The sequence below is a fragment of the Globicephala melas genome, chromosome 9 (genome assembly GCF_963455315.2).
Source record: "Globicephala melas chromosome 9, mGloMel1.2, whole genome shotgun sequence".
Lineage (NCBI taxonomy): Eukaryota > Metazoa > Chordata > Mammalia > Artiodactyla > Delphinidae > Globicephala > Globicephala melas.
The window spans coordinates 100,913,412-100,929,112 of record NC_083322.1 but is presented as its reverse complement, the minus strand read 5'-3'; the positions used below and the strand labels follow the sequence as shown (position 1 = coordinate 100,929,112).

The window sequence follows — 15,701 nt, the reverse complement described above, 5'->3', positions numbered from 1 at the left end:
TAGGTTTGAACTTCTTCATTCTCTCTCATAAATGAAGTCTTTTCCTTTGGGAAGAGAAACAGAGCTGTTTTACACCCTGCTTCTCCACCCCCCCAAGGAAAATCTTTGAGCTAGAGTTTTGGAACTAGCGATGCCATCACGTCAAGCTTCTGCCTGAGTGACACACTCATAAAGAAGATGACACCAGTGGAAGGTCTGCAAGCATGAAAGCAGACGGATGCCCTCTCAGGTTCCTTTTCCCGGGGGGCGGGGGACACCACCACTGTGTGACATGGGCAAAGGCAATGAGTGCCCCAGTATTCTCAGCTGCTGTGCCCAAGGCAAAGCCTCTCTTGCATGAGTGGAGGGTGGGTGGAGGAAGAAGGCCCCACCTCTTGACCACACTCACCCAGGACTTGACCTCAGGAACAGGTTGCAGGGGGAGGGATAAGAAACACTGAAGTCCAGCTTCCTCCACGTAGAAAGGAGCTGAGGGGCGCAGGTGCCCTGTGCTCTTGCTGCTGCATTCTGGAGCAGAGTCTGCCTTGTAGAGCTGAGATGGGGAAAGAGAGAGTACGCTTGAGTCAAACGCCATACTCTCACTTCTTTTGCTGGAATTTCATAGATTTTCTTGAATTGATGTTTCTTCATCAGCTGTTTGTCCTTAGGATCATTTCAAGAGGCTTTAGTTGGTTGATTTTCATCCTTTCCACAGTTAAACTGGGGGCAGGTCAGCAGACATCCACAAGCTGCCTCCACAGATGTTGCTCTTTTTTTGCTATGGTTCTGACTTTTGCAGAATGCCATGGAAATGTAATCATACAGTATGTAGTCTTTTCAGAAATGCTCCTTTCACTCAGAAATATGTACTTAAGATTTACTCAAGTCTTGATAGCTCATTTCTTTATATCAGTGGACAATATTCCATTGCATGGATAAACTAAAATCTTTTTATCTATTTGTCTATTAAAGATGAATTCTGGTAATTATGAATGAAGCTATAATACATAGTTAGCTACAAGTTTCTATGTGGACATAAGTTTTTAAATCAGTTTGGTAAATACCTAGGAGTATAATTTCTGGATCATATCGTAAGGTTAGTTTTGGCTATTTAAAAAACTACCAAATTGTCTTCTAAAATTGTTGAACCATTTTGCATTTCCACCAAAAATAAATGAGAGTTCCTGTTACTCCATAATCTTGCCATCAATTGGACTGGCATGGAGAAAAAGAACCAGTAAGATGTATATGTATGTATATATGTATGTATATTAATAAGATATATGTATTTATATATATAATATCTTATATATAAAAGTAAGTTATATATCTTTTATACATATCTTATGTTGATATATATCATATAGATAAAATAAGAAATGCCTTATTTTTATATATGTTACCATTTATCAATTACACAATAACAACTGTAATCTTATTACAATAAGGTATATATCTTACATATGTGATATATATATACATATACATATGTGTGTGTGTATGTGTATATATATATATATATATATATATATATATAGAAAGAGAGAGAGAGAAAGGTTATTTTAAGGAATTAGCTCATAGGGTTGTGAGGGCTCTAAGTCTGAACTCCATAGGGCAAGCAGACAGGCTGGGAATTCAGGTAAGAGTTGATGTTGTGGTCTCATTTCTGAAATGTGCAGGGTTGGCTAGAAACGTAGGCAGGGTTTCTATGTAGCTCTCTTGAGGCCAAATTTCTTCGTCTTTAGAAAACTGCAGGCTTTGTTTCTAAGGCCTCAAACTGATTGGATGAGTGGAATCCAGTTCATGGAGGGTAACTTGCCCTATTCAATGTCTACTGATTTAAATGTTCCTCATATGTAAAAACTATCCTCACAGCATCCTTTAACCTAGGGTTTGACCCAACAACTAGGCAAGTAGCCTAGGCAAGTTGACACGAAGTTAACCATTACATTGGGATTTGATTTTAGCTATTCTAACAAGTGTATAGTGGCACCTCCTTGTTATTTTAACTTGCATTTCTCTAGTGACTTCTTTCAGATTCTCTCATAGGGAGTTGTGTGTTGCTCATTTCTTTCCAGTGTATGTGTCATAATTATACTTTCATGTTTCTATGCAGGCTACATATTTTTTTAAGAAACTGGGCATTTTAGACAATATATTGTATCAAATGTGGTTACTGGCTATCACCTTAAAGAGAATATTTTGTGCTGGCTTCTATGATGTGTGCTTTCCATGCAATCACTGTTTTCATTCTCAGAACAATCCTTTGAAACAGGTACACTAATTAGGGTCATATTCCAGAAGACAAAGTGAGGATGAACGTGAAGGAACTTGCTTTGGGCTTCATACATGATGATCACCCCATGCTCCACAAAGACCCTCCCACACAAGCCATGGCACCACACGGAAGTGGGAGGGTGGGGCAGGGAGAGAAGGCGAAGAACTTGGTTGAGAACACGCTACATTTCAGAAAAAAATGTTCCCATAAATGGTTATTAAGAATCTCCCTAAAATAGTGTTTCACTGGACTGCTCAGGTGAAGCTAGGTTTTGCTGTAAGAACCACCCCTCGAATCTCCATGACTAATCCTGCTAGGGTGAATATTCGCTGCTGGTCTGAGCAGTAATCTAGGGCACTGCTGCTGGGGAAGGGGCTGAGCAATACAGCGTCTTTGATGCTGAGGCTCCAGAAGGTCGGTCCATGAACTTCCTTGACGCTGTGGGAGGGAAGAGACGCCTGAGTGTCCTGTTCAGCTCTCTTGTTCTCCTGGACATGACACATCACCTTCATCCGTAGCTCACTGCCTAGAATTTGTCACTGGGTTCTGCCCAACCACAGTAGGACTGGGAGGTGCATGAGGACATGTAAAATACTGGCTCAGCCACCATTCCTGCAACAATGGCAAGGAATACTACTTTTATCCATTTTTTTAAAGAGTAACACATAAGAATTTATGCCCATTTTATACAACAGCTACTTTTTCATCCCTTACTAAGAGTGCTTTTCACTTCGTGTTTCATATTATATCTACACGTATGGCCTTTTATGACAAAAGGGTCTATGGTGGAAAATTCTAGTGATATCACTCATTGAGACAGGTAAAAAAAAAAAGTAATAAAATTACAATGCATACGAAGGCACTAAACTGACATCTTTCATTTCAAATAATATAGAAAACAAGATACTAATGTATTCAGAAGGAACTTGATCCTGGAAAACAACTAAACACTGCATATAACACACTTTTAATTGTACTTATGGGCTTGCACAAAGTAAGGGGAATCTCCAAGAGGCAAAAAATAATCTGAATGAAAACAAGAGCTGAAAAAAGCAAATGTCAACATGAATCCTATAAACAAGAGTCTAAACATTGGGCCAACAACAAACTGACAGAGGAGAACTTGAAATATTTTTATTTATTTATTTATTTATTTCCAGCATCCATGCTTTCTTTTATTAAAAGGCAAGTGTCTTGTAGAAATGTCAGTAACTTCAGCTCATCCAAGCAGCACAGTACAGTTTTACATAAGAAATATACATGACAAGTGGTGTTTGGAGCAAGTCTTTGCTCTCCGTTGTACTCATACCTCATGCCCACTGCTGGCTCAGGAAATCTCTCATGGTTTTTAACAGTGTGGAACTTTTACAAAGGAAGTTGTGTTGGAAGCCAGGAGGAAAGATCACTATCTTCACCCTCTCTTTGTTCCTATATGGATTGTGTGAAATTTCATAGAGCTTTTTTCCAAATTCCAAAGGCACCATTTTGTCATCCTCACCGTGTATAAGAAGGGGAGAAGACAGGAATTTAACATTTTCATCATTGAGGGAGACTAGTTCCTCTTTCCTCAGGGCATCCATAACTGTGCTTAAAAATCCTGGAAGTTTCTGGTAAATCTTTAACAAGGGATAATTGATACTTGCAACCCATATGTTGGTAAATGGAGCTTCCAGGATAATAGTATCAACTGGGAATCCTTCCCCTTCTAGAACTTTTGCAGCATTTGTTGTAACTCCTGTTCCCAGAGAGTGGCCCCAGAGACACACGGGGGTGGTACCACTTCTTGCCTTGGTCCACTCGTAGACACAAATAGCATCTGAAGTCAGCCCATCCTCCGTCAGCTTACCCGTCGAGTCCCCAAACCCTCTATAGTCAACAGACGAGACATGAAAACCACCATCACTCAGCACCTTTACTATCTCAAGTCTGTGAGGAGCTGTCCTGTGTTCTGCACTGCCATGAAGATAAACAATAATTGGGTTGCCATCATGGAGAGCTGCTTCGGCCCTTCCCCTTAGCATCCTCCCCGCGACAGCTAGGAACTGTGTGCCAGATACCCAGAATCACCCTAGGTTCAACTTTGATGTAGAAGTTCACTGTGTGAGGAATCTTTAACTCTGGTTTCTTTAAGTCCGCAAGAAATGATGCTCTGAAAAGGTAGAAAACAATCAGCATGTTCATCAGAAGAGGGAAAATATGTTCTTTTAATGATTTACTTGTAAAGCTGGTACACAGAGTGGAAGTTTTTCTTCTGAGTGTTGAACAGGAGTATGGGAAAGATCTCAGGTTCTGTGCGACCATGTACCACCACGCGGTCACGCAGCCCTGCTTGCCTGTCTCCACGCCGCATCGCAACCCGATCCACCGCGGCCGCAGCGGGGGGAGCTGACGCTGTAGCCCGGAGCTGCGCCCGGCCGCCCGCCTCCCCGGCGGGGACGGCCTAGAATATTTTTAGAATAAACTAGAGATTCTGAAAGTTGGCCAGAGTGGTCCCGCTTGGGTAATACTCTGATTCCAGACAGAAGAAAATGCTCCTGGAAGAAAACAGCCACAATTTTTGTCCCTGGATTTCCACAGATTAATTTCAACCAATGGGAGATCAGAATAAAAGATCCTAAACACACAGGAAAAGAAACCACTATAAGAAAGAGTCACCAACAAATAACAGAGTTGGTTATCAGATACAGAATATAAAATAACTCTAACTGAAAATATTTGAAAAGATGTAGCACAAAATACAAATTTGTAAAACTCCAAACTCAAACAGTGCATTAAACATCCATCTCAGAGCTCATGAGAAACCTAGTGGATTGGCAGGTATATGTAAGGAAATAATCCAGAATGTAATAAAAAGTAACGAGATGATGGAAGAAAAGTTAAGAGATGAAACCCAAAGAGAAAGTCACACTGATATTTGAACAGGAGTTCAAGAGAGAGGAGAGCTGTGGCAATAATTGATTAGATGAATGGCTGAGAATTTCCTAGAAATGATTAAAAAGTACAAACTCACAAGTACAGAAAGTACTATGGTATGCCATAAGACAAAGAAAGAAAAGGAAGGAAAGGAAGAAAAAACAAGAAACCAGAAATTCTTTCTTAGACATACTTTAGTGAAACTATAGACAAAATAGCAAAGAAAAGGCAAAGTTAATTGAGGCAGACCATGAGAAATGATAGCTCACTTCCAAAGAAATGCCAGTGTGTCAAGCAACAGATTTGCAACTGCAAAAATAGAAGCCAAAACATGGTAGAGTAACATCTCCAAGAGACACTTAAGGAATATCTGTGAACCTAGAATTGTATATCCAGCAAAATAACTTCTCAAGAGACAAAGTGACATGAGGATATTCTCAGAGGAATACAAATAAACATTTCCTTTTAATTTATTTGTTGAACTTTAAGTTGAACTTTGTTGAACTTAACAAAGAAGAAAAGTGATCCCTAAGAAAAGGCAACACATTAGAAAATCTGAGCAAACATTGTATATAAAGGAACATTGATGATAACAATTAGGGCAGAATTAAGAGGACTGAATTGAAATGTTGTCAGTAGTAACATGTAAGATGTGAGGAGTTAAAATATTATAAGTACCCATTAAAATTTCAAAATTAACCACTAAAACAATAGAAATGAGAAATTGAGTAAATTAGTTCCAAGCCAGCTGATGGAAAATATGTAATAAAGAAAAAAAAATTAAATTGGTTTTTTAAAAGGCAAAAAAGAGGTAATAAAATCATATCAAGGCAAAAAAAATTTTTATATACATGTCTATATATTATTACATATATAGACATATATGTGTGTGAATGTGTCATTAAAAATATTATATAAATGGTCTAACTTGAGATTTAAAGCAATTTTTCAGATAGGGTGCAGGAAAAATTTATTTCTATAATATTTTTAAGTGACATAATTGAAGCATGAGCACATGGAGCACCCAACGCTACGTACAAGAATATCAGAGCAGCACTGGTTAAATAGTCCAACTAGAAGCTACGCATACTCCCATTTCCTGAGAACGGATACATAAACTCGGGTAAAATGAGCAAATGCAATAGCGTTGAGGAAGCTCACAAACACAGTGCTCAAGTTCAGTAAACCAGGCACAAAAGAGTACACACTTTGTGATCCCCTTTATGTAAAATTCAATTGCTGGCCAAACTAGAGTGTGAAGTCGTGATGGTAGTCAACCCTGGAGTATGGGTGGCAATTGAAACGGGGCACAGAGTGAATGCCTGGGATGCTGGAAGTGTTCTGTCTGCTTTTACTCTGTGTGGTGGTTGCTTGGGTGTGTTCAGTTTGTCAGAGTTTATCAAGCTTAAGATTTGACTGTATATGTGTTATACTTCAATAATATGTTTTCAAAAGTCGTGAGAGTTTGAAAAACTCTGTGTGTGTATGATCACATCAAAAAATAAAGTCCAGAAAATCTAAGATGTATATTAATATTAGATCTGTATTGTATTGATATTGGACAAAAAGACATAGGACAAAGGCATCATTATGGGATAAACGCATGGAGAGTCTAAATAAAATGAAATAATGTAAATATAAAGCAAGTTGTAAGTGAAGCTGACAAACCCACTGTCAAATCAGGAGTGCTCAACTGGTTTTTAAAGTATTGAAAGTTCAAAGTGATTAAAGTTAAGTTAGAAAGATACTTTGCATAAAAAAATTAATGTCTTGATTTATTGGAATAATATAGATAGTACCCTGCACCCATGTGACATTTACAAAATTTAACTTCTTATTAGGCATAGGCAATATGTCAAGTGGCAAAAACTGGAAATATTTTATATTAATTAGTCCATATTATAATTAAATTAGAATTTTATAAAAGAGAGGATAAGTGTAAAACCTCCATACAGTAAAAGGAAAACAATGTTTTTAAATACCATATAGATATAAGAAGAAATTACTGTAGAAATGTAAAAACATACTTGTAACTAAAAAATAATGAAAGTAGAATACACTGGTACTTGTGGAACTCAGCTAAAATGATGCTTAAAGGAAAACAAAAACATTAAACACTACATGAGGAAGTAGGAATGAGGGAATGTTTGTGAACTAAGCATAAATTTAAGTTTTAAAAAATAACAGAATAGATATCAAAATAACTGATGATAGGGGAAAAAATGGAGAATGTTAACTAACGAAACAAAAACTAACCACAAAATCGAAATCAAGAAAACAAAAAACAAACCTCTACCAAGATGGATGGAGATGAAGGATGATGAAGGGAGATTTAGGAGCAAAAATCACTGCTATGAAGAACGAAAAGTGGGAAATGGCATAGGACCATCAGATATTGATATTTTAATGAGATAATAAAAGCCAACACATTTGACAATTTTGTCAGAATAGAAAGATTTCTAGAAAAATATAACATCCTGGAAGTCTTATAATCATTAAAAAGCTGAATCAGTAGCTACAAGTCAACCCATGAAGAAAACATTAGTATCAAATGTTTTAAAACTGAATTCCACTACCTTTCAAGGAACAGATTATTGTAATATTGGTCAACCTCTCCCAATAAATCAAAAAACAACAATTCACTCCATGAGAGCACTAAAAACTCAGTGTCAAAGCAGACAAGGTGAGTTAGAGAACAGAAAATTTCAGAATGAATACTATTTATGTTCCTATATTTTTCAAAGTACATAGAAGAACCCAAATACTATTAATGTTGATATTTACAGATAATCTTTATTGATCACATATTGTGTGCTAACGCCATTCTAAGTGCTTTATAGGCTATGTCATTCAGTGTCACAGCAGTGAATGGGATAGGTGTGGCCCTCAGTTTAGAGACCAGAGGTATGAGGGTCAGGGCAAGTACATGTCCTGCTTCAGGCTACAGGGGGCACAAGTGGAACATGAGTTAGAATGCAGTCTAACTCACAGTCCACACTCAGCATGACACTCCCAGGTGGTTGCTCAACTTTTGTCCTTCTAAAGCAACTTATAGTAACAGATTTTAGAATAGAGCCAGACATTCCCATCATTTATACTGATGGAAAGGAAACATAGCCATGTTTTACCCAAAATAATGGATACATTTTTTAATTCCTTTTTTTTAAACATGCTAGTTTATAGCCACTTGCTGGTTTCTTTATTTTTCAACAGTTTTGTGGTCTTCATTGAGATGGAATGTTACATTAACATATTTTGCCATATAAGATCTGAACAGAGATTGATATAAAAAATTAGATTGCTCTAGAAAGCAGATGCAATGATTACATTAAGGGAATGATTTGCTCATGAATGTGACATTCTTATAGTGGTCTATACACAACCACCATAAGCAAATGTTTGTGCAAATGACTTGAACAGTAAAATCTGATATATCAAACAGTACTCTTTAAACCTTGTAATGCATCTGTCAAATCACTTCATCTATTGTTAGAATATCTTTGATTCTATAAAACTCCAGGAATGGTAATTGAGAGAGAGAGAGAGAGAGAGAGAGAGAGGGAGAGAGGGAGAATCACAGGTAAGGACAATTGGCATTATAACCATGCAGACATATTTGTCCTGTAAAAAGTAGATTTGTACTGATTTCCTATTAGAGCTGTAAAAGTACATGGTTCAATTTTTAAAGATATTTGAATTATGTATTGCTCTCATGCCATTTTCAGGTGATCACACTGAAACAAAATAGAAGGCATTAAGCCTAGCATCTCTTTTCTGTAAAATGGAATTACTTTTCTGAAATCATTGCAATGGTAAAGTCCTTTTTTTCCAATTTTTGGACATTTCATTTTATAGTGAATGTTTCTGTGTGTGTCATGGAATTACTACATTAAAATCCAGTGAACATAGCAAGCAGTGATGAGGAGTCACACCAGTGTATAGTCTGATTTTATACATTTTAAAGGAAGTACGTTTTTCTACCCTCGAGCAGTATATGGAGCTAAAGAAGAGGTATGTCCTCATTTGTATCAATGAAGATGAAGAGCAATTAAACAGTTGTGTCAAATAATATAAGCAGATTTCCATCAGTTATGTTCACATAGAAACTTAGGGAGTTTTTCATAGACAAAGTTAAATTTTCACTTCCTACTATTTTTGAACAAAATTATCTCCAAGTTTTTATTGTAGTACTTAGTTTTGTACTTGAATGTCAGTGATCAGTAGCTGGTATGTTTTTACTCCTTCCCAAGCTAGGAAAATAACAAGTCTTATAAAAGAGAAATGGGAAGAGTTACAGTAGTAGATGATGCTCCTATGATATTCTACTGAAAGTAGCCTGTACAAAGAACTCTGTCCATTTCCAAATGTACAGGCTCAAGCCAGGCTCTTATCTGAAGGTCATCCATAGGACCTGTACTGAATTCTACACTCCTAAAGTATCTCTCATAAATAACCACAAAAAGGATTTATGTTACCTTAAACTCTCTCATCACTGACCACCAAGATATATAAAAACACACATTAATGATTTATGTGCCCCAAATCTCCTTGGCAGGAAAAAAATAAGAGAACAAAAATCAGACAGAAAACTCATACTATTTTCCTTTAGCAGGTATGCTCAATAGACCAGGAAGGGGAAGAGCTACACTTGAAAAGTACTTGTATTAATGTAAGTCAAAACACCTCAGACCTGAGAACTTAAATTTCTGTTTTCTGAATCCCAAACCGAATGTTTTATTTCCGCATTCTAAATCCCATATACTAAATATTTGAGAAAAAGGCGATATCCACTTGATTACAATAGCTTTTTTGCTACACACAATGGGAGAACAATAGAAAATTCTGTTATTCATTCAATAAGCAAAACTTTATTTAGTACCATCTCAATGCCAGGCACTATAGACTGTGAAGTTTAATAGTGAGTGAAGGACATTGATAGTTAAAAAGGTGATTGCAATATAGTTGGTTCACAATCTTATCTTAGTTTCAGGTGCACAGCATAGTGATTCAAGATTTTTATAGATTATACTCCATCTAAAGTTATTATAAAATAATGACTATATCTCCCTGTGCTGCACAGTATACCCTTGTATCTTGTTTATTTTGTACATAGTAGTTTGTGTCTCTTAATCCCCTATCCCATCTTGCCCCTCCCCCCTGCTGCTCACTGGTAACCACCAGTTTGTTCTCTCTATATGTGAGTCTGTTTCTGTTCTGTTATATACATTTATTTTAGTTTTGTAGAATCCACATATAAGTCTGTCTGACTTATTTCATTAAAAAAAGAATGTGATTTGAATAAAGTGTGATGATCACTTTCCCAGAGTATATGAACAGAGCACAAAGAAAGGTTGGGCTTAGGCATTGTAGAAAAAGCTTCCAGAAGGTTCTGAGGAAATGGGGATGAGCAGAAGGTAGAACTACCATGCCCCTCCCCACACCAGAGATGGATAATTTTATGTGTCAGCTTGACTGGGCTAAGAGTTGCCCAGATAGCTAGTGAAGCATTTTTTCTGGGTGTGTTTGTGAGAGTGATTCCAGAGGTATTAGCATTTGAATCATTAGGTTGAATAAAGACATCACTCACCAATGCAGGTCGCCAACATCCCATTCATTAAGGGCCTGAAGAGAAGAAAAAGCAGAGGAAAGCCAGATTTGTTCTCTGCATGAGCTGGGCATCCCGCTTCTCCTGTGCTCAGGACAGGAGTGCTCCTGGGTCTTGGGACTTTGGACTGGCACTGGTTCTCAGGCCTTCACGTTTGGGCTTGAACCGCACCACAACCCTTCTGGGCTTCCTGTTTGCAGATGGCAGATTGTGGGACTTAGCCTCCATAGTCATTCATAGCCTTACAATAAGTCCCTTTCTATGTATCTATATATGTCTTATTGGTTTATTTTCTCCAGAGAACCTTGATCAATACATCCCCAAAGGAGAGCCACCAACTGAGGGCTGCGGGAAAGAGAACACACCAGGAACAGGTAGCTCAAAGGAAACAAATGTGGTCACAGGAAGTGTGAGAGAGGGAGCAGACCCCATCACATGGAGTCTCTTAGCCAAGCTTGGAACTGAGTCTGAGGAAAACCTTTGCCAGTTAAGTGTTTAAACAAGGACACTTATGATCTAGAAGTGTCCCTGTGGCTAAGATTTGGAAAATTAATTAGAGGAGACAAGGAGAGTGACTACAAGTCACGGATATGGGAAGGGCGGGATGGTGAATGCCTAAGGAAGAAGATATGCTTCCAGTTGTGAATGTGTGATTCGGATAAGAGTGAATAAATTGCTGGTGGTCTGTGCTGCATGTGAGGCCCACAGGAGAGTGGGTGGGAGGAGGGTTTGATAACAAGGACGGATGCTTCCTGAGGGGATGAATCGCTGCATTAGTCAAAGTTCTCCAGAGAAACAAACCAATAGGATATGCATATATGTAGAGAGGTTACTTGTAAGAAATTGACTCAGGTAATTGTGGGGGCTGAAAGGTTCAAATCTGCAGTGTAGGCTGGCAGGCTGGAGACCCAGGAGGGACTCTGATGCAGATGACTTCTGAATGCAGTCTGCAGAGGAATTCCTTGTGCTTGAGGCAGCCAGTGTTTTTGTTCTATTCTGGCCTTCAACTGTCTGGATGATCCCTACACACATTATAGAGAACAATCAGCTCAAGGTTAACAAATTTAAATACATAAATCTCATCCCAAAACACCCTTTCAGTTGACACATAAAATTACCCATCATGAGGCCACACTTTGTCAACTTGGCACTCATATGCATCTCCTTAAACCATACTTAATCTCCAAATAAAGACAATAACAAAGTCATAATTTCAGCTAACATGATACAACTGTCCTGCATACACCTGAAAATGTACTAACACTTTCCCAGAGGAGGATGAAAAGTCCTTGCATGATGTTTATTCTTCTCCTTGATATTTCAAAACTACAATACTACAATGGAAAACTTACAATACTTAAATACTATGATATAAAAATCAATATATCTCATGTTCCTCAATAAAGGGTTAAAGAAGGAAGAAAGCCAAGATGCTTAATACACACACACACTCATAACAAAATAAGGATGAAATACTCATGACAGTTATGGTCCTCATTTCTGAAGCAGGTCATGTGCTGGAGCTGGTATTTATAACTACTTTCCTCTACTAATTCACTTTGCTTCAATAAGCACCTCAGCTGGTCATGGTTCTTTGCCTGGTGGGGTGACCCAAGCCTTCATTCCTGAGGGGACTGGGTCATTAGTAGTCCTGCCTGGATTGGGTTTTTGTAGTTTTCCATTGACCTTAACCACAGGGCATGGTAATACTAAGAAACACCCTAGGGATCTCTTGTATTCCAGACATACTTTTCATTACCTCCATTGTGGAGTAGACCTCCAATTTCCCCTTGGAAGACAGGATCAGTCATCCCATCCAGCAGAGTAACTACTACCTTTTTTGCCTGTTGATTCACAGGCATAAGGAATCCAAGGTGGCTGGGGAGAAGTCTTCACTTGTGGTTCAACTGAGCCTTTATCATGTCTCCTTCCCTTTTGTAACAAAGACATCTAGGCCATCAGAATATAAGGTAATGGGAAGAGGAAGCAATGATTGTTCTAGTAGGTGACCAGGGGTATAGCGAGTGATGCCACTCCCATTTCCACCCCTGGACCCATCAATCCTGGCCATTGGAGAAGTAACACTGTATTTTGGATGCTGATTCAGAGCATATACAGTCTCCTGGAGAAACTTTCCCCATTTATGCAAAGTATTTCCACCAGCTGAGATTGTAAATGAGTCTTCAAAAGGCCAATTTACTTTCTCTCAAGACGGCTCCTTCAGGATAGGGGGAAACATGGTAAGACCAGTGAATTCTAGGAGCAGAGGCTCATTGTTGCTCCTCATTTCCTATGAAGTTAGTTCCTTGATCAGAAACAGTGCAGGGTGGAATATAATGATGGTGGATAGGCATTCTGTAAGTTCACAGACAGTAGTGTTAGCAGAAGCATTGTGTGCAAGGAAGGCAAATTCATATCCAGAGGGTCTATTCCACAAAGAACAAAATGTTGCCTGTTTTTGGATGGAAGTTGTCCAATGTAACCAACTTGCTACCAGGTAGATGGCTGATCACCCCGGGAAATGGCACCATATGGGGGTCTCAGTGTTGGTCTCTGCTGCTGGTAGATTAGGCACCCAGCAGTGGCCATGGCCAGTGCAGCCTTGGTGAGTGGCAGTCCACATTGCTGAGTCTGTGCTTAATCTCCATGTCTGCCACCAGGGCCACTTTGTTCATGAGCCCACTGGGTGATGACAGGGGTGGTTGGGAAAAGAGGAGGCTCATATCCACAAAATGGTCATACCGTTCACTTGATTATTAAAATCCTCCTCTGTTGAGGTCACCCTTTGGTGAACATTGACAGGAAACAAACATCTTTACATTTTTGTCTACTCAGGTCTATCCACATATCTCTTCCCTAGTCTTCCTTGTCACCAATTTTCCAATCATGTTCTTTCCATGGATGTTTCCTTGACTCTTCAGACAAGCCATTGGTCACAGTCCATGAATCAGTATATAACTGTGCATCTGTTCATCTTTCCTTCCAAACAAAATGAACAATCAGTTTCAGTGCTTGATGTCCTGTCCATTGGGAGGGTTTTCCCTTCACCACTCTCCTTCAAGATTGTCCCAGGAATTGGTCATAATGCTACAGCTGTCCACTTTCCAGTAGTTCTGGCATGGTATACAGAACCATCTGTAAACCAGGCCTGAGTCTTCTTTTCCTCTGTCAGTGGTCACAGGGAGCTCCCCATGAAGCACTAGGTGCACAGTTGGGAGAGAGAAAGCCGTATAACAGGAGTGGGGTCCATGGGCATTTAGGCCTTTCCTCAGGTAACTTACTTGTGCCTTCAGGCTCTGTTCAAGCCTGATTTCATACACACCACTTCCATTTGGTGATGGAAGGCTGCTATCACCCCCAACTTCATGGCTTTTTGGGTCAGATAACACCCAGCTCGTGGTGGGCAGCTCAGGTCCTGTGGTGACCTGGTGGCTCATGGTTAAGCATTCAGCCTCCACTGAGCTGAGTAGCAGACCCCAAACTGTGTCTTAAAAAGAGGGTAGTTATCTGTGGAGAATGACAGGGCTTAGCTCCAAACTCAGAACAACCTGTGCTGTGATTCAGCTACTGGAGACAAAGGCTCCAAACAGCATCCCTACCTGCCACTGACACTCCAGGCACCTTTAGCTCTGCTGATCCTGTGACCCAAGAAGCAGAGAAGCTTGCATGGCAGCCTGGGCCTGCTGCAGAGCCTACTCTTGTTTTGAGCCTTACTCAAAACTAGTAACTTTTACCTAGTGAGATGAAAGAGCTGGGGTAACACACCTAAATGAGAAGTATGTTGCCTCAAAATCCAAATAGACCCACTAGGTATTAATCTCCTTTTGGCTTTGAAGGGCCTTTTGAAACAACTACCCCTTCACTTTAAAAGAGGTATTGTGACATGCTCTACCTTAGTTTTGGTACCAAAATCTGATCTGTATTAGTGCAGGTTCTCCAGAGAAACAGAATCAGTGGGATCTAACTCTATCTATCTATCTATCTATCTATCTATCTATCTATCTGGATATATATATATATATATATATAATATAATATATATATATATATCCAGATAGATAGATAGATAGATAGATAGATAGGTATAGATATATAGATAGATAGATAGATAGATAGATAGATCTATATCACTATATCTTTCTATATCTCTATCTCTATATCTGTCTCTAGATAGATAAATAGTGAGAATAAGAAATTGGCTTGCACAGTTATGGGGTCTGGAGAATCCAAAAAGTGTAGTATGTTCCATCAGGCTGGAAACCCAGGAAAGCTCATAGTACAATTCCAGTCTGAAGGCCAACAGGCTGGTGACCTAGGAAAGCAGATGGTGTAGGTGAAGTGTGAAGGTACACTACTGGAGATCTCCCTCTGTTTAAGAAACCCAGACCTTTTGTGTTCCTCAGGCTTCAACTGACTGGATGAAGCCCACCCACATTAAAAAGGCAATCTGCATTACTCAACATTCATTGATTTAAATGTAAATCTCATTGAAAAATACCCTATAAGTTGACACATAAGTATAACTATCTTAATAGTCAATCTTCATGATGAATTTTAGGGATTCAGAAAATTCCATTTATTAAGATAGAATTATGTATTTTATGTGAAAATCTCAAACTTGTAATGCTGGAAATATTCCTTCTGGTGAATTCCTATAACAATATTAAACATTATTTGAGTGAAAATTTTTTCATTATTTAAATTTTATATCTAGTTCTTCAGTTGTTTCTAACAAATGTCAGGCCTTTATAAGCCATAAAAAATGCATTAATTATATGTTTGTTTTCTTTCAGTTTCCCTTCCTTCCTTCCTTCCTTCCTCCTTCCTTCCTTCCTTCCTTCCTTCTTCTTCCTTTCCTTTCTTTCTTTCTTTCTTTCTTTCTTTCTTTCTTTCTTTCTTTCTTTCTTTCTTTCTTCTTTCTTTCTT

At 38.6% G+C, this 15,701-nt stretch overlaps 1 protein-coding gene across 1 annotated transcript; it reads right to left on the bottom strand.

The window, feature by feature from the left end:
* Window positions 1-3,567: 3,567 nt before the first annotated feature.
* On the bottom strand, window positions 3,568-10,849 carry LOC115861012 (protein ABHD12B). Its single transcript, XM_030871368.1, is given in 4 exon segments — window positions 3,568-4,261; window positions 4,263-4,308; window positions 4,540-4,697; window positions 10,758-10,849. Coding segments are annotated over 4 exon segments (990 nt in total).
* Between the last annotated feature and the right edge of the window lie 4,852 nt (window positions 10,850-15,701).